Here is a 27,837-nt window from a genome sequence, read left to right as displayed (position 1 = left end):
ATCTTATCTTAATTTCTTTTTCTCTAAGGATATCATATCTGAGTGACATATTCAGACATTCCATTTTCACACGTGTATTTCAGTGGTAAACATTTTGGCCAAACTGCATATATAAACTGTATAGTGTGAAAAATAGTTATGCATTTCACTTGAAAATATACATTTCTATCACTGAAACCTCAGAAAGAATTTGTATGTTTATCTTATTTGACTAGACATTAACCTAATTTTAAAAATCTCCCTCAGGAATATTTGCGGGGAAGGTAAGAAAAAATAAATAAACAGCTGGGAAAAATGCCCATTTTCATCTGAGGTAGTACAAATGTCAACCCCACGTAAAAAAAAAGAAAAAAAAAAAAAGCATACGTTTTACTATCTTTGTTCGGGGATTAACCACAGATGAAAAAAAAGTCATGGTATATTTTGTAAACAAATAAACAGCATGTATATCATACTGGCATAAATTATAATCTGATCACTGTGTTTTAACTTTAAGAGGGAAAACATTTTAAGGGAAATCCTTCACTTCCTTCATGGTTCGGGGAAAAAGGTGCACAAAAGTTGTGTCTTAGAGCGTTTTGTCCTGTTCGTGTTCAGAAGACAGGTGCCGGTTGCATCTCCTCTTTGGCTTGGTAATCCTCTTAAGAACAAATAAAGTTATAAAAATGTAAAGACTCAAAACTGATGACAAAATAATGGAAACGTTACAAACTAGCAATGGCAGGGCCCTCTAGGGAAGTTACAGGAACCTATTTGTCAATCCCTAGGTTTTTTTTTTTAAGAGAGAGTAGATGTGAACATTACTGCCCCCTAATGGTAGATTGTCTTTCTTGTGGCCCACTGATCCAGGGCCTGCCCCAGAGGTTGTGTGTGGTGCCTCCTGTAGTGTCCACAGGTGCTGAAAGCAGCAAAAGGGTCCTGGATCCAGAAGAAAACCCTGCTTCCTTGGCCATTCCCACTGCATTATAAAGTGTTCCTGACGAAAAAATTCCCTTGCACAGTCTACAGCAATATCTGCGCTACGTAGGGCGAGTGAGTGCTCGCTATAGCCGCCAGCAGGGGAAGATCGCTGGACTCGATCCTGAGGAGAGACACACAAGTTCTTTAGAATTTCAGCTCAAATCGCAAGTTTAAAAAAAAAAAGGGGCATGCTTACCCTAAGACCATGCCCAACTCTTTGACATGCACTCTTGTCTGGCCCTTTAGGTACTCTGCTAACATTTTGCTCTTGAAGTAGAGCTCCTGAAGACGGTCTTCAAGATGCATGATACACTTTAAAAACAATGGACATGGGTATTATTCCAAGTAACTACTAAGGAGTCAACTGTTTGGTATTATAATAGGTTTTCCATGCAAATACTTACAAAATTGGGAGAGACATTTAGTTTGTACAGCTGAAACGTGGACTGGAGCAAGCTGGACACAAGACTGGACACCAGCACCTCTTTGCCTAGTTTATTGTCGGTGGCTCGCCTCTGACTACTGGCCACCTGCACAGTCCACTTCTCTGTGTCTGCGATAATGCAGATGGCCTCAGCAATCGGTTCATCCAACACTGGATGCTAGAAGGAAAGGGAGGGAACCATCACCAGAAACACCATCAGTAACTGAGAAATTGGAACAGAGCCACACCACCAACATCAGACAAGAATCATTACCTGTACAGCATGGGTCAAGTCCGACACAAGGGTCTGTCTGAGTTTTTCGTCATTTGGTGTTCCATGGAGGACAAAGTCGGGGACGTAAGTTGGACAATATCCACCAAACAACGACCTCCCAAAGTTGGCCACGGTTGGTTTAGAGTAATTCTCCACCAGTTTTGCCCTACAACCCCAAATCAGTTGAATTAAATTATGGCAAAATAGCATATTGGGCAGACTGTAAAACACATTTGGTAATTGTGCCTTACCCTGGGAATGGAACCTCCACCTCATCCTGCCACTCCTCCTGCTCATCCCTGTAGTACTGCTCCTCGTGCCTTGGCAACTCTTGCCCTGTGTCCTCACTCTCGCTATCCCCCAGCGCGCTGTCTGAGCTCTCGTTCCGGGGGATGTCCCAGTCATTGAGTGGAACTGCTTTCTTCAGGTCACTCTTGTTCCCTTGAGGGACAGGAACAGACATGACAATGCCTCGGTCCTGCTCGGCAAGACATTCCCCACAGTCTGTCCTCATGTCCCTTTGGTGATGGACATCTTCACGGGGGCTCTGAACAATGTCTTCAGATGGTTTGCCGCTTCCAGCCTTCTGCGTTTCTGCAGCAAAATCATCAATAGTCCGTGTCTCGACAGGATTATCATCACTAAAGTACTCATCAAACAGGTCCATGCACTCCTCAGAAGCAGGCCCCCATAACAACCTCTGAGTGGAGGTATGCAAGAGGGAGTCCTTGCTTTCATTGGTCTTTGTTTGGTCCACTGTACTGGCCTTGGCCTCGCTCTTCGACTTGATGCTACACTGCTGCTGCTTGTCTTTGAGGTGCTTCTTGTGCTTCTTGAGCTCCTCTTCCACCTTCCTCCGCCTGCTCTCCGTGTCAGACTCTGGAGACATGGAGTCACCTATGAGGAACGTCACCTTGGCAGGCTCTTCTTCATCAGAGAGGTATGGCGAAAGCAGACTCTTATCCGGAGGCTTTTTCTCCAGTGGGATACCCGAGGAGCGGAAGACCTTAATGGACGAACTGGAAAGCTCACATTCTTCCTGATTCAGCGAGTTCTCCATCTCAGCATGGCCACTGCACTCCTTCTCGGCCTGAAAAGCACAGGGCTGCTCCCGCGGGGACGTAGACCCCACACAAACCACCGTCTCCAACCGGGTCTCTAAACAAGGGCTACTCATTTCTTTACAGGACATCTGATTGCTAACATCCTCAGTGCGAATTACTGGCACAGAGCGTGGTATGCATGTATGTTTGCAGCAGGTGTGTATGCCAGGGGTATGGGTCGCCTGGCCGGGCTCATCATCAGGTCCCAGACATGCATCAGTGTCTGTGTAGGTGCTGCTCTGCAGACTGTGTGTTTCAGAGACATAGCTACCCCCCTGAGAATCGCCAGCACCCTGACCAAGGTAGTCCCCAGTGGGCTTATGTACAGTCACCAGCACATAATCTGACTCTTCCACTTCCCCACGGCGCAGGGAGGTGGTGATGAGGGATCCTGGCATCACAATGGCCTCATCCTCAGCACTGTCCAGCATGTGTGTCTCCAGCAGTTCTGAGCAGCGAATAAAGTACGAGAGCACATAGAGCAGTCGTTGTACTAGCTCTTGCCGTCGACCAACCACTACTGTTCGTGCTAACCGCACAGGAGAACCAATGGCGCCATACAGATCACCTACAAAGGGATAAAAAAAAATGCTTAATGAATGTGGCTTTTAGCATATTGTATAAAATTCTGTTAGTCCACTTCAGTCTCCAACATGAATACATGTAACTATTGCAAAATCAATTATAAGTAATCATAAAGCACCCACCCTGACCCGTCAAAGTGATTCAATTGGCACTGGACAGTAAGAGCAATACAGGTTCTACATGGTTACACACTTGACCACTAGATGGCAACAAACACATTCAGTTGGAGTTGGCCTTACCAAGCTGTGCCCACAGGGGGTTGTATGGGTGCGTTTTGGCCAACATGTCCACACTCTTGGAAGAGTGTTTCTCCAGGAAGATTTTGATTGGAGGCTGACCGTTGGGCATGACCGTGGGTACCCAGGCAAGGTGGTTGGTCAAAACGGCCGTGAGGAGGGCAGGGAGGAATCTAATAGAAAAAAGGGACACAATTTCCTTAAATATTTCCAATGTTTTTCTGATTTCTGATTTTAGAGTTACTTAAGGAGTTAAGACACTAACAGCTTGAAGAAGAAAAACTTTTGTATGTTTTACAATGTTTTACTCAACTGATTTTTTGAGGCCTGCTCCATCAGCAGGGCAAGCTCTCTCATAAACTGGCAGCACAGCTGGTTCTTCTCCGGTGTGCCGGACATCATGGCCAGCCAGACGGGCTCAGGCACACGAGGCATGGTGTAAAGGTTACAGATGGTGGTCCTGGAGAAGGGGCGGAAAAGAACAGCACAGACATTGTCAGCCAAAGAACAAGAGTCGCACAGTTCTCCACCAGGGAGACCCTCTGTTTGGACCAGTCGTCTGGAAATTCCACACGACCCCACTGTGGGCAGCCAGCCAGGGCCTTGCACTGATAAAAGGGAATCTCTGAGGAAAAACTGTAGACTAGGGGGCGTACACACACGCGCTCACTGTAAGCTCACTCCTATTCTTACCACAGAATGAGAGGAATCTCTAAGGGGATTCTCCAGTAGCATGCCTGGTGTTCATCATTTCCGCACCATGTACTCTGCATACCGAACAAACTGCACCTCAATACCTAATTCGACCTCATCAGTGGCCATAAAGAAAAGTTAACCTAACATTCAGCCGCACTGGATGAAGCATTTTCAAAGCTGGCTGGATGCTACTTTACTGTACTTGAGCAGGCAAGCACATTTCTCTCAGACGCCGCCGTGCACGTTGGCACAAATAAAACGGCCTCCTTCCCACGCGTTACTCCACTTCTCAGAACTCCGCTTCGGGCTGTAGTATTCAATCAATAAATAGATCTGGCCTCGAGCTTTCCCCCCTCCCAAGGTGAATAACCTGTTACAGCTCCAGCCAAGTCTAACTTTACACTGTGCTGCTTTAGCAGCGGATCAGGTGAACTTTGAGGGGGAGATGTGAACCCACAAACACCACCCCCAATGAACACACAAAAAGCCACAGAGCTGTCACTAAGCAGGCTTTAAAACTGATTGACACTAATACATGACATGAGTTAGCTACACTACGCCCACAGGACTAGACACTTTGTTGGACACCTTGTAGTGCATATCTGCAATCACTTTAATGAATCCATGATGAGGATGGCTAGACTCGCCAAGTATGAGTGTGTCCCAGCATCCAGACAAAAGCCATGAGTCAGTGGGCATCTGCGTAAGAACAGGATTTCCTCCCGTTTTGAGCACCAACACTGTTCCTTGACCTCAGTGCGGCAATAGCAAATACAAATCTCCAGCATTATATTTAGCAGGAGAGGTGAGATATTGAAGATATTTGTTTGTCCCATGCAACCGTGCTCCTCCTGATGCCACCAGCATATTATTTACTATTCTGGTCGGACTGACTATCCAACTGAGATACTGTTCCCTCTGAGGAGTCGGGTTGCCGTGGCGGCATTCCAGCAGGCATATGACTACAGCACAGGGAGGGCATGCGGGCAGCGAGGCCGGGACACGAGCCACCTTGTGGCCTCTGCTGCACCCATCCCAGAATGCACCGTGTTAAGCATGCGCACTCCGTGGTGGTGTTTGCATGTGGATTAATCTGGAGAGGTTATGAGAACTATTCGTAAGGTCAACGGCAGAACAGAGAAAGAGAAGCAAGTCGGGGTGAAAAACAAGAGCAGCAAAGTAGAAGGGACAGAGGGTTGTGAATTCTGGTCATCAATCATGCATCACATGAACTGCTCATCTATCACACATCACATGACTAGATTAAGCATTTTTTTTAACTGTTGACAGGTGTTTCACAACAATTGTGACAAACTAACACATCTCACCTCCTTTAAAAAAAACTGATAAATATAACTCAGGTGATTTACTTCAGCCTCCCAAACCACAAACAAACCTGCATATATGGTCACGCAAACGCAAACACACACACACACACACACACCATGCCACTCAGAGTGCATGGAGTTGAAGTGCCGGATCACACCTTTCTCAATACACACAACTATAAACTCACCGAAACTCATTGAGGCCATCCACCATTCGGCTGTAGGCCAGGGCCCTCTGACTGGCATCCGCAGATCGCCGGCTCATCTTCATGGCCTTTGCAAAGAAACACAGAAGGCTTGTAACACTATGTGCCGAGTCTGGAATTGGCTAGCAGCTAAATACTATAATACGGCCTGACAATAGATCACGGCCAAAAACAAGAATCATAACTGGGCACAAATCCCCGGTGTGATTCCACAACAGAACACACACCTGTTCAATTGCACTTTTGAGTTTGTTCATGTGACTCTCAAACAGAGGGAAATGCGAGAAGAAGAAATCCTGGAATCTGCTGTTCTCATCCTCATTCGTGGACAGCAGGAAGATGACCCCGATGGCGATTTTCTTCTTCCTGGATATGCCGAGACTCGGTCCGCCGCTCTCGTCAGACATGTTAAAGCTCTCCTCCACAGACCTGAAAACAACACATACACAATTCTATGATTAAATCACAACAAATAAAAAACAGAGAGCACTGGAATACAGACAACAGCAGAAAGTGCAGACGTTTAGGTCATTCGGAACTTGTGGAACTGGTATGTGATTCTGTCTGTGGTTAAGCCTCGTGCTCGGACAGCTCATTGGTTTCTGAATGAGTGTTTCATCTTCTCAGTTGATTCATGGTCACGAAATGGAATTTGATGGAAGCAGGGGGCACACGACAATGAAAGAGGGATACTTGACAGGAGATTCGAGTTTTTTTTTTTTTTTGTCACGTGCTTAGTTATAGCATCCTGAGATGCTGAGCTGCATGGCTGTGTCTAGAAGCTTCTCACCATCTTGGGAAGACCCCGTTTTCCAAGCTGGTGGTCTGGCTACGCAGCCAACGCCTCTGGTAGCTGCTGGCACAACTGCTGGTGAGAGACGATCCAGGGGATGGGAATGGAGTGATCAACAAACTGCTCAGAGATGCTGGAGAAAAAAGAAAATGGAGTGAGGTGAGCATTTAGAGACTGATTTCAAGCCAAAATAAATTAATAAAAAGAGGAAGCAGTTTTTTATTAAAACTGGATAGTGAAGGAGAACTGAATATGCTTGTATTATTGGGGGAGCACAGAAACAGAATAACTCACACAGACAAAAATCAGATGACTGCATGGAACAGGCATTTCCAAATAATTCCAACCCACATCTGTGAGTCAGCACGCAGAAACACTGCAGGAGCCTTCGTTTACGTTCATCCCAGGCCTCTCAAATCAATGGAGGCCCGTGGAACCAGCAGGGGGGCAGAATTAGACCCCCGCTTACTAGATCTATGGGGCAGATTTGAGAGTGCAGCTATATTTAAAACAGGCCCATGTGACGTGTTAGATTCCCCCAGATTCCCCCCATGCCGGGGTGTCTGTTTCCATTCGACAAGCTTGTGCAGTATCTGCTGGGCACCATACAGTGGGGGTCAGTTTTTCTTGGCATTACATGCTTTGACCGGAGGGGATTGGAGTCAGAGTTTGTTTTTATTACCTGACCGGGCAATCCCACTGTCTCTCTCGTCATATGCCCTGCCAGGCATGTCCATTGGATTGCTGTGGCCTGTTGAGATAAGAAAGAAAAAAAAAAGTTTTAAAGAAATATGTAAACATTCTCCAGGAGGAAATGAAAGCACTGCTATAATCTACACGAGCGCAAGCATTGCCACCCACCACCACTCCAACCATACCTAGGTCTTCTGTGGCCACACTCAATCACATACTGGCACGATAGTGGGTGCCACATGGGGATTTAATTCCCCAGTATGGCACCAGACCCAGCCCAGTGGCCCCGCTGATGTGATTAATGGAGAGGATCATCGCAGGCCTCCAACTCAAGACCTTTTGCCGGGGCCCCTGGGGGTCTTATGTGCATTCCACTATTGCATAACTAGAGAACTACATGCCATGGCTCAGAAAAAAGGGTCACAGAGAAGCTATTAATACAGGCAACAGCCACCCCCCACACCGCAAACTGCTCACTATGGCAACATAGTGCAGGGAGCAAAGAAACATGTGATGAGGTGAGAAAAAGGGGAGCACAGGCAGAGAAGCAGGGATGCCAGAAAAAGGAGAGGTCTGGTAGGAAGGTGATGACGGAGGGGGATGTGTGGGCCGACCTGTGAAAAACACGTGCTCACGGATGCTAGCGCCTAATGCATGCTAGTGCTAAGTATTCCTGTAGGCATGCAAAACCATACACACACATGGCAAACCTGAAAAGAAAGAAGCGCTCTTGATGAGACGTAGCGGGCCCTGCTCTGATAGCGCCCGGCGCGGGCTGCAGAGCTGAGAAAAACCTGTGCAGCACAGAGACAAGGAGAAGAGGAAGAAATCAAAATAAAAACAACACAGGGAGCCAGGTTAGTTGTGGAAGGAGAACGGCCTGCTCTCCAAACCCCCCAATCCCCCACCCCAAAAAAAAAAAAAAAGAAAAAAAAAAAGAGAGAGACCAAGAGGGACAGAAAGACGGGGCTAGAGACTAGACATGACGATGTTGAGACAACAGTTAAACGTCCTCTGACGGAGGCGGACGGAGTCATGCGTGTCCCACAGGAAGTGTACGGTCTGCGACAGGAAACAGATTTCAGCAGCAGTATTTAGCGGGCCTAAATTAAAGGTTCGTTTGTGACCGAGCAAACTTCCTGTGGGAGACTGCTCAAGTTTAAAACGTAGGATGTCACAGCAAATGAGGTATGCTAGGGTAACATCTCATGCTTTAAACCGTACTGTTATGGGTTAATTTAATAAGCAAAAAAAAAAACGAACTCCCCTGCAATAGCACAATCGTACGCAAAACCACACTGCCTACAGATTAAACACAGGTCTACGTTCACAACACAACAGAAGAAAAGCTATGCTGACAGGTGAAATTCTCTCGCTGTACCTGCAGAAACTACAGTTTGAGCTTATTTTCTTATATTAAAATTATTATTATTATTATTATTGTTGCTATAGCACAGTAATGAACAGTCCTTGACAATAATAAATCACTGAACTCCCTAGACAAGATATTTCTGTTTTCATGGCAGAGATCACTCAGGAAGTTAATTTGATCGAATTCACTTGAACTGACACAGTATTTTAGTCCCAGTGATTTTTTTTTTTTTTTGATGGCATGTTCGCAAACTGGTTTGTAATTTTACAAGAGGATGTTTAGAGGTGCCACCTCAACTGTTATCCACTAAACGCACGATAAGCGTACACGACTCCAAGCTGTAGCTCCACAGCAGCAGCAGCTGATCAACATAACGCCTTTTGTTCACAGCTTCTCCCTGCTTAGATGCACGGGTCCTGTTACAAACTCAAAGTGAGAAACTCTCGCATGAGGAAGTGACAACGCTGAGGTGGTGGACAGCGTTTTTTTTTTTTTTTTCTTGCTGCGGTTACCTATGTTTCCAAGAAAGCCATTGGTGATGGTGCCGTTTTCCGGCCGCAGCGCATTAGCATCCTGGCTGATGAACTCCAGACTGTCCTGCAGCCTGCAGAGAGAAGAAGGACTCCTGTAATACCAGTGTCAAGAGGGCCAACTCAAAGGGCATACTGTGCATGTAGACCGGAATGTGGCGCTTACGTGTTCAGGCTACCGTAGACACTGCTCCCAGTACGCGCCGTGAACACTTTACTCAGCATCAGCTGTGGGGGTGACCTGCGATCGCATAGAACAAGGGTCAGTCAGTCAGGCACTCTCTCACTGCCAACGTGTCTGCACTGGCGTCTCCCCGGGTCAAAGTGAAACAGAAGACAGGGGACAGCTCTTCCTCTCCTTCCTCACCGGATCTGATGGATCTTCAGCGTGGAGCCTTTGTAACTCATGGCAACGGAGCCAAACATCATCTCACCCAGCATGTTTGCGTCTGAAGAGCACCGAGGGCTCTGAGAGAAAAAGACCAGGGAGCAAGGAAATCAGCGAATCCAATAAAGTTCCAGGTCAGCCTGACAGGAGTCCAGGACTGGGTGTGGAGGTTACCTGGAAACGTGAGCCCTGATCTCTGGGTTCTGAGGTGCAGGAGGATGTGCTGTCCAGGGAGGAGGAGCTGCCACCTGTAGGCCGCAGCTGGCAGCATTTGCCGAACTTCTTCACCTGGGCATCACCACACATCTTCTGTACAACGGATGGTGTGGGGAAAGAACCAAAAAAAATTAAATAAAAAGTTATATGCTCACATTTTAGTCCCAAATGCACATTAAACTTCACACAGGGCAGCTGCAACAGACAAGCCTTTACATTGAGCAATTTAAAACACACCCAAAAGAAAGTGCAAAGTAACTAAACAAATGTAAATCAAAGATAACCAAAACAAGGCTACACTGTTCTAACAAAGGCAGGGCTTGCACCCAGATGAGATTTTCAATGCATAAATATTTGACCAAATCTGCATGAGTAGACTTACATGCAATTAACCAAACATAATGGTCTATTACATTAACATGCCACATGTAAGACAATAGAGCTTTGCTGTTTATCAAATGGGTCCATCCGGTAAGAATATGCATTGTATGTAAATGAAAAAAGTGCACAATAAACAAGATATTTACAGAATAAGCATTTGCCGTAAGCAGTGTGCTGCAGCAGCAATCAGCATGTGGAATGCGTGCATTGCTTTGGGTCGGTAATGGCTCACATCAAACAAACACCAGGCCATGCCCTGATCGAGTACACAAAAGCCCAGAGCATGTGAGCCTCAGTCATATGACTTCCTCAGGAACTCGTGAGCTGGAACCCAACCGCTCTCCCTCCCTGTCTGTCTCTCTCCCTCCCTCCCCTCTCCCGCCCTCGCCTGTGTGCACACACACACACACACACACACACACACACACGCTCCCACAGGCCCACACACACACACACACAGCCTCTCTAACCCCCACCCTCCTGCTCTTGAGAAACAATATCCGGAGCCAAAACTGTCATGTGATGAACAAACCGAGGAGCCACTGACTATCAACAAAAACCATAGATTTCCACCCTCCTTCCTATAATGTGCACGACTGAAAAACTAAATTAGAAGTACATTTCGATACCTTTACATATTTTTACTCGTATTATTTGCATACTTTTTTCCACTCATTCAATACAGTTTCATACAATATGATGAAGTATGTCATACAGATAAACAGCATCTGAGATGTTTAATAATATGGTCCAACAGAACTCATTTACATAATTACGTAATACCCCCCCACCCCAAAGTGCTGTTGGATTAGACTATAGTTGACCCGTTTTGAGACCAATCTGCTGAGTTTCTGTATTAATTCAACTCTGAAAATAAAAAAATTTAAAAAAAAAAGACAGAAGGAAGGAGATCTTACAACACATGGTAAGAGTTCATGGCTCGAACGCTGTCAGTGTGCGGTGACTTATAGTAACCTATGACGGCACAATGACAAACGGCTGAAGACGTGAGAAAGGAGAGTGCTGTCATGTGAGTGTGAAAGAATGCTTACACACAAGAGTCAGCTGATGTGGCTACTACTGGTGATAAGGCGTCCAGTTCAAACCGGTCGGGACCTTTAATGCGGCCTGGGGTGGGGGTGAGGAGGTGGACTGGCCAGTGTTAAGGTGCCATGACCAGCCTAGCCTGCTGCTGAGAGTCAGACCAGATCACGCACACACATGCTCACCGAGACCTGAGGTTCTTCTGAGTTCCTCTTTTTGGCGTTGGAATCGAAGAGCACATTTCTTCCTCGTCGCTCGCAGTCCTGATACACTATCAGTCTGATCTGGCTGGGCTCCAGATCCGGAGAGGGCCAACTGAGGAGAAAACACACACCCATCATCATCTGGTTTCCTTCCACCGCACAAACTCAACATACAGCCTATCGGTACCCATATACAGAAGCGATTAAAAAACATAATTTAAACATTACTTACATGAAAAGAGGGCTAGGCTTGTATAAAATAACTCCGCTTGATAACCACTAGTTGTTACACAAACCACTTTTTTTTATCAAAACACATTGAGAATTTAAGGTCTCTTGTTTGACTCATTTACAACTCTGTGGGTATGGCTCGTTTAGGGCTGTGCAATATGGCATAAACTGAACCATAGAGTGCAGGTGGTATATATATTGTGGTATATAATTTGGCCTGTAACTTTAAATGAACTGCAAAGGCACTATAGCAGAAAGTTGTATAAAACAATTCACACATTTAGTTGCCATAAATGTGAAATATTAATTGTGCAAATCTGCACTTATAGAAAATTTTTTGATAACATCTCTCCCATAAAGGTCTTTACCCCAGTAAAATTAGCAGAGAGTTCAGAGTATTCAACAGACATTCACAGAACATTGGTGGATTTTCTCTTACTCATTAAACAAAAACATAGAAATCTCCACTTTCACGAAGTCATGTGTGTCTGTGAACGTACACACACACACATTGGTTTTTCAACAGCTGCAGCCGATAAATTGTGAAATAATACAGCCTAACCCCAAACCTAACCCTAACCCTATTATCTCCGGCTTACACATGTAGTTTGACCCCAAGGTGAAAGGCAATATATTAATTATATTAATAATCAGACCCATGTCACTTTTATTTTAGATTTCTAAGTTTTTGTTTTATGAAAATACAGTGAAAACCTGCACATGTCTGTCAAATACAGAACTCACTGCTAACTTGACTCAAGTCAGACTATCATAGTTGCACAACTCTGTTAACAGGTTGCTCGTCCGTCCATTTCCCAAAAATATCGCATTGTGCGGCGAGTAGGCCTGGTTTCGCGCATGTGACGAGGATATTTCTGCAGCAGGGCGGTATAATTAAAACATCTCCCGTTCGCCAAATTTATATCGCACACGGTTTCTACCACACAGTACTACTCCCATTCCTCCATTCCATGGCGGTCCCAGGAGCCAGGCTGGAAAGTCAGCAGCCCGACTGAGGCTTTGGGTTTTGAGCTCTGTGGGTGACTAGGAACTATGAATAGACTTTTATTGGAATGTCAGAGAGGAGTCTTGCTTTCTGCTTTATTTGGGGGAGATTAAGCCTGTGCCAGGGTAGCGGAACAGTTAAGTCATAGGGCTGCGTTATTCCTGCCTGCTGCGTCACTTAACGGTCGTGCTGGACCCGAGGGGGTCTGCACCGATCCACTACGGTGAGTGGAGCACAGCTGTTTAGTGCAAAACACACACACACACACACACACACACACACCAGTGTTTAGACTGGAGGAGTTGAGAAGCCAGATAAGAACTGATTGTGATTCCCATGGTTACAGTAACACAGGCATAGGTGTGCACGCTCACGCAAAACAAACAAATCATCGTTTCCTACTCACGTCACCTCTAATAAATTCTAATTTTACTAAAAGGTTGTGGTCCAGAACAGCAGCTGGCAACCAGGAAAACGATTTTATCATCCCACCAAATAGTGAGCAACTGCATAAGAAGAACATCATCCACTAGTTATGAGCCCATAACTTTAACGCATGTCCTCTCAACTTACTACAAACCCAAAATAATTATCCACATACATTTTCATATTCATGTTTGCTTCCTTGAGTGTAAATCACTGTCAGTGTAAATGATGTAATAAACTTAAGAGCTTCAGTGGTGGGGGCAGTGGGGGCCTAGCGGTTAAGAACGTGGCCCCCTGACCAGCCAAGGTGCCACTGAGCAAAGCACCGTCCCCACACATTCCCCCCCCCCCCCGGGTGCCTGTCCTGGCTGCCCACTGCTCACCAGGGGTGATGGTTAAAAGCAGAGGACACGTTTTGTTGTGTCACCGTGTGCTGTGCTGCAGTAACTTTCACTTCACTTTTTCAGTTTCATGTATGGAACGTTCTATTAAAAAATAGACTCTCACTGTGCCACATGGCGTTAAAGCCACTCGCGGTGAGGTGACTCACCCATCCATCCGACAGGGTCACTCATGACAGAGAGCAAGGTTAGAAAAGCCAGCCTGTCTGCAGGCCGAGGCTGAAGCCTGGCCAGTGGGGAGTGGTGAACATTCAGAGACCCGAGCCAAGAACAACCTTTCAGTCTGAGACAGCGAGCAGCCGAACAAACACAGTAGCTTCTCCGAAGCAGCTGCCGGCATCGCAGCGACCTGGGCATTCACGCGCTTCCCTTTTCAAGCACGCCGCCCGGGGCTGAATCAACGTCCCTCAAGCCGCGTTGACTGCGGCATGGTTTTAGGAAGATGGCCACAAAGATTCATCACGCTCTGACAGGTTTTTTTTTTTATGGAGACGGGTGTCGTCCCATTCAGTGAGGGACAGCATAACTAACTCATACCAGTTCATCGAGAGTGCGCTGAGGCTACAACATGGCTAATCATTCTGTGTGGGGCTCATTAAAAGCGAAGGATAAACCGGGAGGTTATGGCACATAAAACCTCCAGGTGTAAACCTTACAGAAACACAAACCCACACACATATGCACAAGCAGGAACAAAACGTTTATTTATTTAAATCTCGCGCACAAAAACCAAAAGTCATTCCGGGGAGTGACATTTCCCGCCGTGTCTCACAATCAAAACAATACACGCTGTTCTCAACTTCTGGCCAAGAATTTACAGGAACAAAAATTGCACAACCTCGCACCACTCTGGTTACCTACAATTATTTCAAACTCGGGCACTTCTCGTTCCCGGAGCGTTCGAATTATCGCCGAGGCAGCGGGGCAGATAGAGTTGCTGCACAGCCCAGCGTCCATTCCTAATCCCTTGATGGTAATCTGCCCCGATTACATAAGAAGCAGCTCTGATAGCGGACACTGAAAGCAAAGCAAAAGGTACGAGGACCAAATCACACCCTAAACACACCATGAGCCCCACACACACACACACACACACACACACACACACACACACACACACACACACACACCACTTCCTGGGACTGTGCAAAACAGCGAACATAATGGATGATTAGTCAGTGTTATGAAAAATGAAAAAAATAAATAAACCAAATATTCGCTCTGTCACGTACACACACCGGGTTAAAGTGTTACTGGGTACCTGGGCATCCTTGCTGCTCTGCCAGTCCCCCAGCCCTCTCCGTCAGTCCATCAGACACACACACACACACACACACACACACACACACACACACACTCTCTCTCCTTCTCTCTGCCCCCCTCCACAGCGCGGCCAAGAATAGCTCTGAACTAAATTCACACAACAACATGAGACTGTCAGGTGACCTCGTGGCTGCGCTGGACAGCAGCAGGACAAAGGCACGCGGCAGGGCCGACACCCACCGCCTTCTGAAAATGAAGAGAGCGGGGGAAGAGGGGAAAAAATTTATAAAAAAAAAAAAGATACATGCTATTTGATTATTATTTACCACCAGCACATGCACCCGAAAAAAAAAAAAAGACAGATGCTTGAGTGCATAGGGTGGATGGGTCCAGCAGGGGGTGCGCCACCTCGCAGGACAGCAGAGCATGTTACATAAACGCTCGGTGGGGGGTTAAATGGTTTCTGAACCTGGGTCAATTATTTTAAAATGCAGCGGCAGGAATTTTTCCACCACCTCTCTAGAACATGGCTGGATGAAAACGAAACCGGCCACGTCGCTGGGTGCTGGATTAGCCTAATCACGCTGTCTTGTGGGGGTGAAAGGGAACACCTGGTCAGTACCCCATATGTGCTGCTCCACACACACCCCACACAGACACACATACTCATCCTAGTCTCCTACCAATAAATCAGAAGGGGCCATACGGGTTTTAGCCCCATTCATTAGTTGCCACTCACTAAAGCCTGGAGGGAAAAAGGGTCATGATTACCCCTTCAAGGTCCCATGAAATGAAAATTTAACATTAGAAGAAAGTGAAGTGATTGTCACATGTGATACACAGCAGCACAGCACACGATGCACACAGTGAAATTTGTCCTCTGCATTTAACCCATCACCCTGAGTGAGCAGTGGGCAGCCATGACCAGCGCCCAGGGAGCAGTGTGTGGGGACGGTGCTTTGCTCAGTGGCACCTCAGTGGCACCTTGGCGGATCGGGATTCGAACCGGCAACCTTCTGATTACGAGGCCGCTTCCTTAACCGCTAGGCCACCACTGCCCCAATATTGGTTCCCCTAGCCCGTCTAGTGTCCCGTCTAGATATGCATACAGTGTGCTTTGGCCTTTCTGCTTTGCCGACAGTTTGTCAACTTATGATGTCATAAGGGGAAAGGTTCTCATGCTTTTTCTACCCAGAGAATTTAGCACCCCTCCCCCAAAAAAGTAACACTAACCGTCATGGCTTCCAAACGTGTGAAGCATTGCGGTCGCTCGGTGATTGGACGTAAAAATAAGCAGAAATTATCATTTTTTTTTTTTTTCAATAACGCAAAAACCACTGAGTTAATTTTATTTTCTTCTGGGAAAAACACTGACACGACTTCTTGTCTGCGCAGAACATTGGGGTTGGTGAATGGTGTTGACTTAATTTCCACGAATGCCACCTCACTTCTACAGGCCGCATGGGACCTTTAAATTTCATTTGGGAAAGACAATGTGATGACATTGAGGAACAAAGCTATTACTGAAATAATACAGTTGCACGCCTTACCATGTATACCCACATATACACTTAGATAACTGAAACACCTATGGCCATCTTTGGCATAAGATCATTAGTGTCTTTCTAATAATCAGGTCCCTCAAGAATTTCCTTTAGATGTGATCACAGCAATTTTAACCAACACACTGTAAAATCTGCACAAATTTGACTCAAATTTGGCTAATAACTGTAGTCTCATGAGTTTCACCAATCCTAGCTGACAGTGGCTGCTGCTATAATGTATGGTCAGTGTAATGAACTGCATGATCCCAGGTCACACTAATGCCTACAACCAACAACCATCTATTAGTCAGTCAGCTGTTTATTTAAAATATCTCTATGAATCACATTTTATATATTTTTATCTGGATAATAATCATGATGATTATGGTAATTTAGTAAGTAAGTTCAAAGGGTCCAACCCTCCCAGTCATCCCCCAATTAAGCAGGAAATCCCCTCCTGGACCGTTCCACCTCTTCCACCAGCAGATGATGCCTCCCTGATGTGTGAGTGTGAAGTCATAATGAGGGTTATTTCTTCAAACATTTTTAGCACACGCTACTCAGTTAACACCTGCAGTTTCTCTCCTCTTCTCTTCTCTATAAAAGAAAGAATGGCATAGGACTGGCATAGCCAAAATGACAATGTGACACTCTGATGTCTCTGAGATGACACTTCAAATATTTACACAACCCTTATTGGGAAGAGGGATCATAGGGCATTAAGGCCATTGGTCCTGTGACAGTGAGCTCTGAACACAAACACGTCTTCTTTATTTATTCATTTAGACACCAGAAAAGTGCCCTAAAAGCATCAAGCATCCGAACAGTGACAGGTATGCATTCCTAAAGATCCGCCCCATTGTCCATACCAGAAATGAATCAGGCTCGACAGTTTCAGGTAGTAACACATTCCAGGCTCACATGATCGCTGAATATGCGCTTGTGACCTCATCACCAGACAGTCGCGTCGAAGTGCGCCTGCGACTATCCAGGGGCTCATCTTTTAAGCCCCTGAAGCAACCACGTGACTTCAAAGTTTAGGAAGAGTCAACAAAGTTGTGAAAAATGAAACACGCCTATAAAAGGTCAAATGTCATTTTCCAATATTTACTCACTCTCTAGGTGTCACTTTATTTCCTTCAGTACCACGCTTTCAGACAGACCACGGGAAGTGTCATTTTTTTTTTTTTTCCCCCATCATTTCATCTTCAAACACAGACATTTTTAGGAACAATACTGAAATATTAATATAATTAATGTCGCCGGGTGTGCAGCATTTGATGTTACTGCAATACAACCTTCCAAATAAAAATTGGAAGCCCCAGTGTCCCACTACGATGAGCAACATTTACCTGGTTTCCATGACCAGACATGTTGTTATCTTGTCTGCCATTTTATTTGCTCATCAGTGGATGACTGACTTGACAGGACAGGAGAACTGAAACCAGGTGATCAGGTGACACACAGGACAGGGGGAAATGACCAACGCAGCAGCATTTCCTTCTATTTCTACACTAGAAGCTGACTTATGCATATAAATGGACACACACACACATTTTTTATATATATATATATATAAAAAGCACATATCACATCACTAGAATTGGAAAAAACTAATAATTTTTAAGTGTTGGACACATCTAGATGTAGGTTATCTACACTGAAGATCTGTAACTGTCTACACCAGTCAATCCAGCTGATCTGGGAATAACTGGAGCTTTACAAAGCACAATTTTGTCACAATCAGTATGCAACCATTGAGTACTTAACTGATAACTAACTTAAAAATAATGTTTTGAATGATTTATTGATTAATTAATTAACCAATCACTCAATCAAATTATGCAACATGCAACCACCCAACACGGCTATGGCGTATGCAAGTTGTACGGAATTAATATGATCCAAATAAATGTAGATACACGTTGGGTAACATTAGTTATATGGACAGATCAGAAATAAATCCATAATCGTTACTCCTGAACTAAATTCTGCATTATTCAGCATCCCAATCACTGCAGCCCTGACATTTGGGGCTACAGTCTGAGAAGCGAGGAGGTGAAATCTAAACACACCGAGCAGCCCGTGAGTTAAGAGCTACACCCAGCGCTTGTTGTTTTAGTTTTGGCCGGGCCTGCCCAACGCCATGCCAGCTGGCTTAAAGCCGGCCCGTCATGACGCATTTAAAAGAATATCGAACGCTCCTTATCACTCAGCGCGGAGTGAACGCCGACATGTCCAAAGCCTTCAACGACTTCCTGCCGAGCCTTTAGGCGAAACTCAGATGTGGGCCTGGTTGTCGAGCATCAAAAGCACCAGTGATTCCTGCTCGGCAGCGTTCACGCGCTCAGGCCCTGGGAACATTACAGTAGCCAGGACACCTGAAGAGACCGTCACGCCAAAATGTACCCCATACCACTGCAGTTCGGAGAACCACCCCGCGCCACTCAAAATAGCTCTAATAGGAACATGACGGCACACTCTCAACAGCACACCGCCGGGCCGATGTCCCCGACGGGCTCAGAGGCCAGCGACAAAACGCTCACCAGCTCAGAGGAAGCGGCCGTCTCGGAGCGATAACCCCCATGGCACGTCCAGAGCCGCTTGCATGCAGTTCCACCACGATGAGCGTTCATTCACATGACATGGGCGGTTACACTACGGCAGCATGAGAAATCGCCACTCACATCCCACAAGTCATGTGTTCTGAATCACTCGGTTTTTATCTAAACTAGGTGGAAGGGCAGGATGGAAACAGATTAAATGGACTTTTTTTTCTTCCAATTAGACTAGCGCAGCGCTTCTCAAGTAGTGCGGGGTGCCCCCCCGGGGAGGGACGAGTTCTGTATTCAACAGAAAGTCGCAGGATGTCGCCGGATTTTCTCTTCACTCATTTAAAATAAATAAATAAAATAACTTTCACAAAGTCATGTGTGTCACACATTGGTGTTTCAATCGCTGCAACCAATAAAATAGCAAAAATGCTAAATAATAGCATTCCGCTGCGCTTTTGACTACGTGAATTTCAAAACAAAAAGTTCCAAATAGAAAGGCGGGGACTGATTTAATAAACATTAATATAGTGCATTTCAGCTTGTGGTTAACCCATCATGCACTTTCACACTTGTGAAAGCCGTAGACAATAAGGGTAGGTTAGGGTAGTTTTATTTTGAGACAAAACGAGTGGAAGAGGGGCTGTATTGTTTCGCATTTTCACAACTTATCCGCTGTGTGTGTGTAAGCACTATAAAATGTTGATACTTATAGGCCAAGATGCTCAGCGTCTCCATAGCACGCAACAATCGCTGTGCTCGCTGTTGTAAACCACACTTCTCCAGGGGGAGCAAGCTAAAGGCCACACGCACAACGATGACAGAAGGATGGCGTCTGGGTAAAGGAGGGACGAGAACACAAAAGCCTCTGGCTCAGGCCGCAGCAATGTACAGTATGCTGTGTCCTTATTCAGCAACCGCTAAGGACATACGAGCAGAGTCCAGGATGGTTCTTAAGAGGGTCGCCCAAGAGGTCGCCCTCTTTGGTATTCTTTAGAGTCCCCTTTCCAAGGTTTAAAGGTTTCAGCACCTGCCTTTCAAGTCCTGACAAGGTAACGTTCAAGAGAGAGACGCAAAGAGAACACTTTTATCTCCAGGTGTCAAGAACAGTGTGCAATCTAATTAAATAGCATTTTCACACGTAAACGCCAATTCTATACACGTGGACAGCGTACCAAAACCGATTTATCCCAGAGCGAACCTTTGCCAATGCAGACTGCAATAACGAGTTAATTAGCTTAACTAACAGTGGGATCATAACTAATGCTTCTAATGCTCTGATGAATGAAGTGCTCTGCCAGAGATATGTCCCGACACGAGGACCGGGAAAGGTGATCACCCGCACTTGGCACTGTAGCGCAAACAAATATATTTCAGCTGTCTGGACATCTTTATAGCCAGTGACCATGCCTGACCCACATATGAAAGATGGGAGGAATACAGTGGCCTTTCATTAGTGGGACGCTGGGAGATCTGGTACAAAAAAAAAAATGAGTGTTTCAAAGATACACGCCTAGATCAAAGTCACGTTCTAGCAATGTTTAAGGGTCTTAGACATTTCATGAGAAGTCTATACTTCTTTAGAAGAGTAAACAATTCTGCCAAGTGTGGTAGTAGCATAGGGGTATGTCAATATCCCAACATTCAGACTGACATACAGTACAGGCCAAAAGTTTGGACACACTGTCTCATTCAATGTGTTTTCTTTATTTTCATGTCCATTTACATTGGCATATTCTCGTTGAAGGAATCAAAACTTTGAATGAACATGTGGAGTTATGTACTTGGTGAAATAACTGAAAACATGTTTTATATTGTAGTTTCTTCAAAATATCCGCCCTTTGCTCTGATTACTGCTTTGCACACTCTTGGCATTCTCTCGATGAGCTTCAAGAGGTCGTCACCTGAAATCGTCTTGAAGAAGTTCCCAGAGGTGTTTAGCACTTTTTGGCCCCTTTGCCTTCACTCTGCGGACCAGTGACTGTGGAGGTCAGGTCTCAACTTTTGGTTAAGTACATAACTCCACATGTGTTCATTCATAGTTTTGATGTCTTCAGTGAGAATCTACCAACGTAAATGGTCATGAAAATAAAGAAAACACATTGAATGACACAGTGTGTCCAAACATTTGGCCTGTACTGTACATAGCTACAGTTTTGAATTTACTGGCTCTTTCTGCCATTAAATCCCATTACAAAACACGTCGCATCAGGGTTGTGGCTTATGTAAACGCACCCATCAATATATTAATTATTTTCCAGGTCCGGTCCACGCTATTCGGTCACAACGCTGCATCTCCGCCAGCCCAAGCAGCAGCAGCATGACGGACGTGACCGCAGCCACAGCGCCGTCTCGCCATCTCGGCCCCCGCCGCGTCACGTGCTCTGCGCGTCGGGCACGCGCCGTGCCCCGCTGCAGCCTGGGCACCGAAAAGCCCTTTCGCGAAGTCCGGCCGCACAAAGGGAAAAGGTGCACAGGACTATTTCTCTCCGCCCGCCGAAAGATTAAAAAAAAAAAAAAAAAAAAACAACGTCCCACAAACGTTTGTTAACGGCGGGTAGTTTGTGCACGTCGCTACTCGGCTAGCTAGCTGGCTAACTAGCGCGTCACGCGCCACAACAGCAACGCGTGCGCGCGCACAAAGCCATCGCATCAACAGCGCTGCGTTTTAAACACAAGGAGGACGTTCGTTCACCTCTGAAATATTAATGCCACTTTTTTTTTGTTGTTGTTACATTCCTTGGCTTGATTATCCAAACAGCTATAGTTAACATGGGGGCCAAAACGAAAGATAAACGTCGCGACCAGCCGCCGTGCAAGTCGTCACGCGAAGAGCCTGTCGAGCGACGCGCCGCGGGTTCCAGGGCAACGCGGCCACGTCGAGTTCAGGGTTCGAACACGTACCTGAACGACGGCTCTTCCCTGCCGCATTTCGGGGGAGGCGAGAGTGCACTTCGCTTGTTGAAGAGCTTGTGGAAGAGCGTCGGCGGCATCGCGCACCAGGCGGCTCTCGGCACAGGATTCCCTTTCCGCGCGAAGCCCGGGAGCACACCTAGTCCCTTGAAAGCAGCTCCATTCGTGTACGGGTCATGTGACAGGCATTAGTCACACGAGCAGCTCGGAAGCGCCACCGCGCAGCGCCATTGGCTGCTATTTCGGGGTGGCGCACCACGTGGTAGAGGGAATCGCCGTGTTGATGTTTTGATATTAAACGCATGAACCAAAACAAACGTTAATCCGCCGGAATAAAAACAGATTTTTGAAGGTTTGCAACCTTTTAATGGCACTGCAACAAAGTACAGATATTCTATTGTTTTAATAAACCACATTACACAACTGAACATTTAAATACTGACATGCGCATTGTAACAGAATTGATGGCGAACTTTCATCTTAAATTGAACAATGATATTGGGAATATTGTTTCATTACATTTTTTTCTTTCAAATTAAATATATTAAATACATTGGTTTTACTGCCATTAACTGCTGTTTGAACTCACATCAGGTGAATACTAAATCTCAGACGGATGTCAAATCATGAGGGGTCCACCTGCAGAGAAAGACAAAATCATAAATGGCTTTACAACATATAGAGGTGTGTGTGTGTGTGTGTGTGTGTGTATAGGAAAGAACTACACATGGAAAGGAATTCAGGAAACTGCATTAATATACAACACCCAGTGTTGATTCTGAATACAGCAGTTAACATGAAGGAAGCTAAAATGCAAATGCATTATGTAGTAAATGTATTATCATATGTAGGCAATTAATTAAGCTGTGCCACTCACAAATCTGGAGGGGAAAATTAAAGGGTAAGTATGCCTCAGTTTGTGGAAGAACACGTTCCTCTCCTTTTCATTAGCGAAGTCAAAAAACTTGACATGTTCTTCAGGGTTCTCTGAAGCCGACCCAGAAGCATGGACAGCCTTGTGGTGTGCATCACTGCTTGGGGAAGAGCGTTCTGGGTGTTTCCTATCCCTTCCATTCCCAGAAGATTGGGTGCACGGTCTTAGACCATCAGGCTCAGTGAACGTGACCTTCTTGCGGCATTTTATGGGTTGAATTCTCACTGTTTGTGGCTGATTGACAGAATTAAACATTACTAAACCAATGGTAACATCACATTAATGTTAGACTTGAGATGAGACTCTAAATGACATACTTTTGATTTCCTTACAGGTGGAGGCAAAATTATTCCACCAGTCTGTGGTGTTTTTTCATTGGACACACCTTCTTCAGTTCCTACAGAGAAAATACTCATTTAGTAGACAGCCTTTTCATACATACATATTATTAAGATAAGAAAAAAATATTCATAAAAACCTGATAAAGCATGTCTCAAACACATAGTGTTCACAGTCAAAGGTCTAAAGTAAAATAAATAAATAAATAAACATTATTTTATACAGTTCAGCAATATATTTTGAGCTAAGTAATAACAATATTTAAGGGTCACGTATTTGAGGGATTGCATTCACACTCACACTAACATGTTTCCAGGCACTGCATCAATCTTTCCAGAGGCTTCTGAAAGCAACATGTCAAAAAGAAAACATTGAATGCGAAATACATACCGAATATATGTTGTATGGGACATTTTTACATAACTGAACAGCTCTGTTCACAGTATTCATTTGGTACCTAAAATGGATGAGAGATTTGGGGGCTGTTGTGTAATGATGTCCTGGGCAGAGCTGACATCTAGAAGAGTTGAATTTTTCAGGGGCAGGTCCTTGAGATCATCGTCACTAAAGCACTGAGCCATCTCTTCTAAGGCTGAAATATGGTCAAAATGGTCAAAAAAATAAATATATCTGTATTGACAAAAATATTGCAATAGTGTACATTTGTCTAAAGGTGATTTAAATATGGCACACAAATCATGAGCAACCATTATGCCTTAATAGTACATGTTAGGCATTATAATTAAAATTTGGATGTTTTCCACCAGGTCGACTGACAATTAAAAATAAGAAATGTTGGTGGTATTAGCCTAGTGGGTAACACACTCGCCTATAAACCAGAAGACCAAGGCTCAATTCCCACTTAATACCATTGTGTCCCTGAACAAGACACTTAACCCTAAATTGCTCCAGGGGGGAGACTGTCCCTGTAACTACTGGTAGTAAATCATTCTGGAAAAGGCCGTCTGATAAATGCCATAAATGTCACTGTGGCCCTGCCAAAAAAAATAAATAATTTAAACTCATTTGGTTGGACCATTTGGTTTTGATCAACCTCTGCACAGCAATTATTTATTAACTGCAATTTTTTCGAGGATGAAAGTATCAAAAATGTCTTCTCCAGCACAAATATTCTCAGAGGGGTTAGGGGGTTAATGGGTGAAAATGACGTCTCATGTTCCCAGATTGCTCTTTCACCATCAGAGCCTGAGGAACCATGGTATTGTCATTTCGAGATATTCACATCCCATCAGAAATTGTGGTCAGCTGACTAAAACCCAGGCCTGACCAAGTGAAATCACCACAGATCATAAGACTGCCACTTTCATGTGCTCCCCTCTCACCCGGGTGCAAACAGGTAATGGAAAACCTGGACTCGTGACCTTTTTTCCATTGCTCCAGAGTCCATCCTTTTTTTTTATGACTTGCTTCAGTATCAATTTGCTTACTAAAATGATATTTCACCGTTATTTCAACTGATCTGTCATTTTGACGCAGGCCAATAGTTTTCCACAACCACTGGATGGCCTCATGTAAACCCAGGCAGTGTAACTTTATATAAATACCACACCTTAAAACCACTACCAACCTACCATAAGAGTCCCGTTTACGAAAAACCTCAGGCGAGGACAGGACCGAGGAACTTGTGTCTGAGTCCATACAATCCAGTAAAAAGGTTGAGACACCAGTTGGCATGGTCACACCTTTGTTTAAAAAAATAAAAAATGTAATACATGTGAATGCAAAATATACGGAAAGTTATGCTCAAACTGAAAAATCCTACTTGTACTGTCATCGTCTGAGCCAGTGTCAGCATTACAGGAAACTGTGATCTCCTAATAATGGAAAAAATACAGGTTAATAACGATATGCATTAATTAACAAAAGACTTTATGCATTTCAGGAAGTCCATACCTTCCCCTTAGCATCCGCCAAAATGTCATTTCCATCAATAACGTCCCCCTGACGTCAGACGACAACAATTTTTTGCTTGTGTATTAATGTTAATTAAGATAATTAATAAGCACACAATCATAAAATTCGTTCATTTAATATCTTTTATACAAAAATGAAGTACAAAAGAATCAAGTAACACATTTAAATAGAATTCCGCTTAATGTTAAGGGATGTTATTAAGGAATCGTCTTCTTCTCCGGTAAAAGCGGTGAGAAATGACCGGGTGGCTCACGTCTCACCTTGTGCTCAGCATCATGTAACTCGTCTTTGGGTTGAGCGGACAAGCCACCTTCCCTGACGGAAGAAACGATAATTATTTACTTTGATTATAATCATTATTCTGTGTTTTTTTTCCTGACGTGACTGAAGGGTTTTCATTCATGTAAACTCACCCCTCGGTGGCGGACACCGACTCGCGGACAGGAGACAGTCGGCGGCTAAATCGCCCTTTTCGCCGTACACCTACGTGCCCAGACGACACATTTAAAACGTGTACAATCCCAAACACGACAAGACAACTTTGTATTTTTTTTTTTAACAAGGGATTAAGAAAGAAAACCAACGAGACAGGCTGTGAAAATATATTTTCAAATAGAGGAAATCGCCTTCGTCCACGAGTGGCCAGCTAGGTTGCTAACTCTGGGGTTAACTTGACGTTAACCTCAGTGACGCGACTAGTTGAGCGTTTCGAAATGTGTGGCGACGCGTACTGCCTCGTGAGAAGGCCTTCATCGGGGTCATGCTGTGGCCCGCCCTCCCGCTTCTGGCCAGCGGACGCGGCCTCGCGTTGTCAGGCCGGGCGGCGCAGCGTTTGAGTCGACCCATGTCCTCCGGCCGATACACTCGGGACTGGCGTCTGATAACGAAGCGGAGGAACGCGCCCGCCTCGCCGGTTCTGGCGCTGCCGGGCCGCGTCGTGAAAGCTCTGTGTTTTACTGACACCCAGCGGTGACACGCGGCAGTGCAGGTTCACTCGGGGCTCCGGGGCCGCCAGGTTGTACAGACCTGATGTTTCTTACACAGCAGGCACGATCAGATTGAAAGTAGCGGCAGGAGAAAAAAAAAAGAATGCTCAGGGTTGAAAACGTGTGGGACATATTGTGCATAAATGCAAGGATAATGCTTTCAGGCATATTTGCGTCGTTGCTTGACTTTAGTTTAGTTGTTTTTGCGCGCATTAATAAATGTTCAGAATTAAAGAGGCAGCCTCCCAAAATGGCTTTTTGGACCTGGACAAGTTCACCGAATCTGTGACTTGCTACATCAGTACGTGCACAGAGCATGTAACTGTCTCTATAAACATCACCACGAGAGCCAACCAGAAGCCCTGGTTCACCGTAGCAGTACGTCCATGAGAGAGATGCTGCTTTTTGGGGACTGCTCAATTAGGGTGATGGCTTAAATGCAGAGGACACATTACCTTGTGTCACCGTGTGCTGTGCATGACCTTAACTTCACTTTTTTATGTGAGCAGAGGTTTCATGAAGGTCAAAAAGCTCCTGGACCAGATCACATCCCAGGTCGAATGCTGAGAGGGTGCGCGGGCCAATGTCTTTACAAATATTTTTAACTAATTTCTAAGCCAGATGATCGTCTCAGTCCACAGTGCTTAAAGTCACCAAAAGTTCCAGTGCTAAAGACATCCTCAGTATCCTGCCATTGCCCTGACCCCCATCATCATAGTGCATTGCCCTGACCCCCACCATCATCAAGTGCTTTGGGAGACTTGTGAAGAGCATGTGAAGACCTCGCCCGCTCATTGGACCCGCTGCAGTTTGCATATCGGGTGAACAGGTTGGCCGAGGACAGGTCACCTCTCCAATTCCCACCTGGAAAAGAAAGGCGCTTATGTTAGAATGCTGTTCATAGAGTTCACAGCATTCAACACCATCATCTGTCAAAAACTGATTGAGAAACTGCGCACCTCCCTCTGCAACTGGATACTGGATTTCCTGTCAGAGGCCTCAGTCAGTCTGATTCGGCGACAACGTCTCCAGCACCATCAGACTGAGCACAGGAGCTCCTCAGGCCTGCATTCTGTGGTTCACTGTGGTTCACTGTGGTTCAGCAGCTGCCATTCTGGTGATATGAGATCAACATGTCACTGAATGTCGACAAAAAAAGGCTCACCCCGCCCACACCACTCAGCATTTACAGTTCCAAGGTAGAAACTATAAACAGCATCAAGTTCCTGGGAGTTCACATCTCAGACAATCTCACCTGCACCACCACCAACTCCATCACCAAAAAAGGCCAGCAGCATCTCCACTTCTGAGACGCCTGAAGTGGGCCCATCCTCCCATCCTCACCGTGTTCTACTGGGTCATTTACATTTACATTTACAGCATTTATCAGACGCCCTTATCCAGAGCGACTTACAATCAGTAGTTACAGGGACAGTCCCCCTCTGGAGCAACTCAGGGTTAAGTGTCTTGCTCAGGGACACAATGGTAGTAAGTGGGATTCGAACCCGGGTGGTTCATAGGCGAGTGTGTTACCCACTAGGCTACTACCATCATAGTCATCTTCAGACCAGCTGCATCTCTGTTTGTTTGGAAACTGCAAAATTGCAGATCTCTGCTACATCGGACTGTTAAAGCCACTGCCAAGATCAACGGAACATCTCTCCCTCTGCTACAGGACATTTTCCACAAGTGCTGCAGCAGTAAGGCCTCCTGCATCATACTTGACCCCCCACACCTCTTACCATCCGGCAGACACTATCACAGCATTGGGGCAAATTAAACAATTTAAACTGTAATTTCGTTGATTGCATGATTGCACAAAGTTTTATTGCTTCAATATTTGACATATAATCAAAAGGGATTGTCATTCACAGG

At 45.3% G+C, this 27,837-nt stretch overlaps 2 protein-coding genes across 5 annotated transcripts; both read right to left on the bottom strand.

The window, feature by feature from the left end:
• Window positions 1–744: 744 nt before the first annotated feature.
• fnip1 (folliculin interacting protein 1) lies at window positions 745–21,963 on the bottom strand. 3 transcript variants are annotated; one of them, XM_028982231.1, is made up of 18 exons: window positions 21,760–21,963; window positions 11,415–11,544; window positions 9,763–9,897; window positions 9,568–9,668; window positions 9,367–9,441; window positions 9,183–9,274; window positions 8,009–8,092; window positions 7,288–7,356; window positions 6,603–6,738; window positions 6,040–6,241; window positions 5,795–5,880; window positions 3,896–4,042; window positions 3,586–3,755; window positions 1,910–3,329; window positions 1,659–1,824; window positions 1,365–1,562; window positions 1,157–1,272; window positions 745–1,081 (listed from the first exon to the last, which is right to left on the bottom strand). In XM_028982231.1, exons 1-18 carry the CDS (start codon window positions 21,846–21,848, stop codon window positions 1,003–1,005), a joined length of 3,495 nt encoding a protein of 1,164 aa, XP_028838064.1. In that variant the 5' UTR covers window positions 21,849–21,963; the 3' UTR covers window positions 745–1,002. The 3 variants fall into 3 exon arrangements, with proteins under 3 accessions (XP_028838064.1, XP_028838065.1, XP_028838066.1); XM_028982232.1 differs by lacking the exon at window positions 21,760–21,963 and adding an exon at window positions 14,758–14,894; XM_028982233.1 differs by lacking the exon at window positions 8,009–8,092.
• Window positions 21,964–22,340: 377 nt separating this feature from the next.
• LOC114793032 (uncharacterized) lies at window positions 22,341–25,830 on the bottom strand. 2 transcript variants are annotated; one of them, XM_028984628.1, is made up of 12 exons: window positions 25,708–25,830; window positions 25,390–25,459; window positions 25,237–25,291; window positions 24,956–25,003; window positions 24,825–24,876; window positions 24,634–24,744; window positions 23,499–23,633; window positions 23,342–23,384; window positions 23,181–23,224; window positions 23,020–23,099; window positions 22,646–22,936; window positions 22,341–22,407 (listed from the first exon to the last, which is right to left on the bottom strand). In XM_028984628.1, exons 1-12 carry the CDS (start codon window positions 25,820–25,822, stop codon window positions 22,393–22,395), a joined length of 1,059 nt encoding a protein of 352 aa, XP_028840461.1. In that variant the 5' UTR covers window positions 25,823–25,830; the 3' UTR covers window positions 22,341–22,392. The 2 variants fall into 2 exon arrangements, with proteins under 2 accessions (XP_028840461.1, XP_028840462.1); XM_028984629.1 differs by lacking the exon at window positions 24,956–25,003.
• Window positions 25,831–27,837: the final 2,007 nt, after the last annotated feature.

This window comes from Denticeps clupeoides, chromosome 6 (genome assembly GCF_900700375.1).
Source record: "Denticeps clupeoides chromosome 6, fDenClu1.1, whole genome shotgun sequence".
In the NCBI taxonomy this organism is placed as follows: Eukaryota; Metazoa; Chordata; class Actinopteri; order Clupeiformes; family Denticipitidae; genus Denticeps; species Denticeps clupeoides.
The sequence above is the reverse complement of the archived record's forward strand: the minus strand, read 5'-3'. Positions and strand labels throughout refer to the sequence as shown.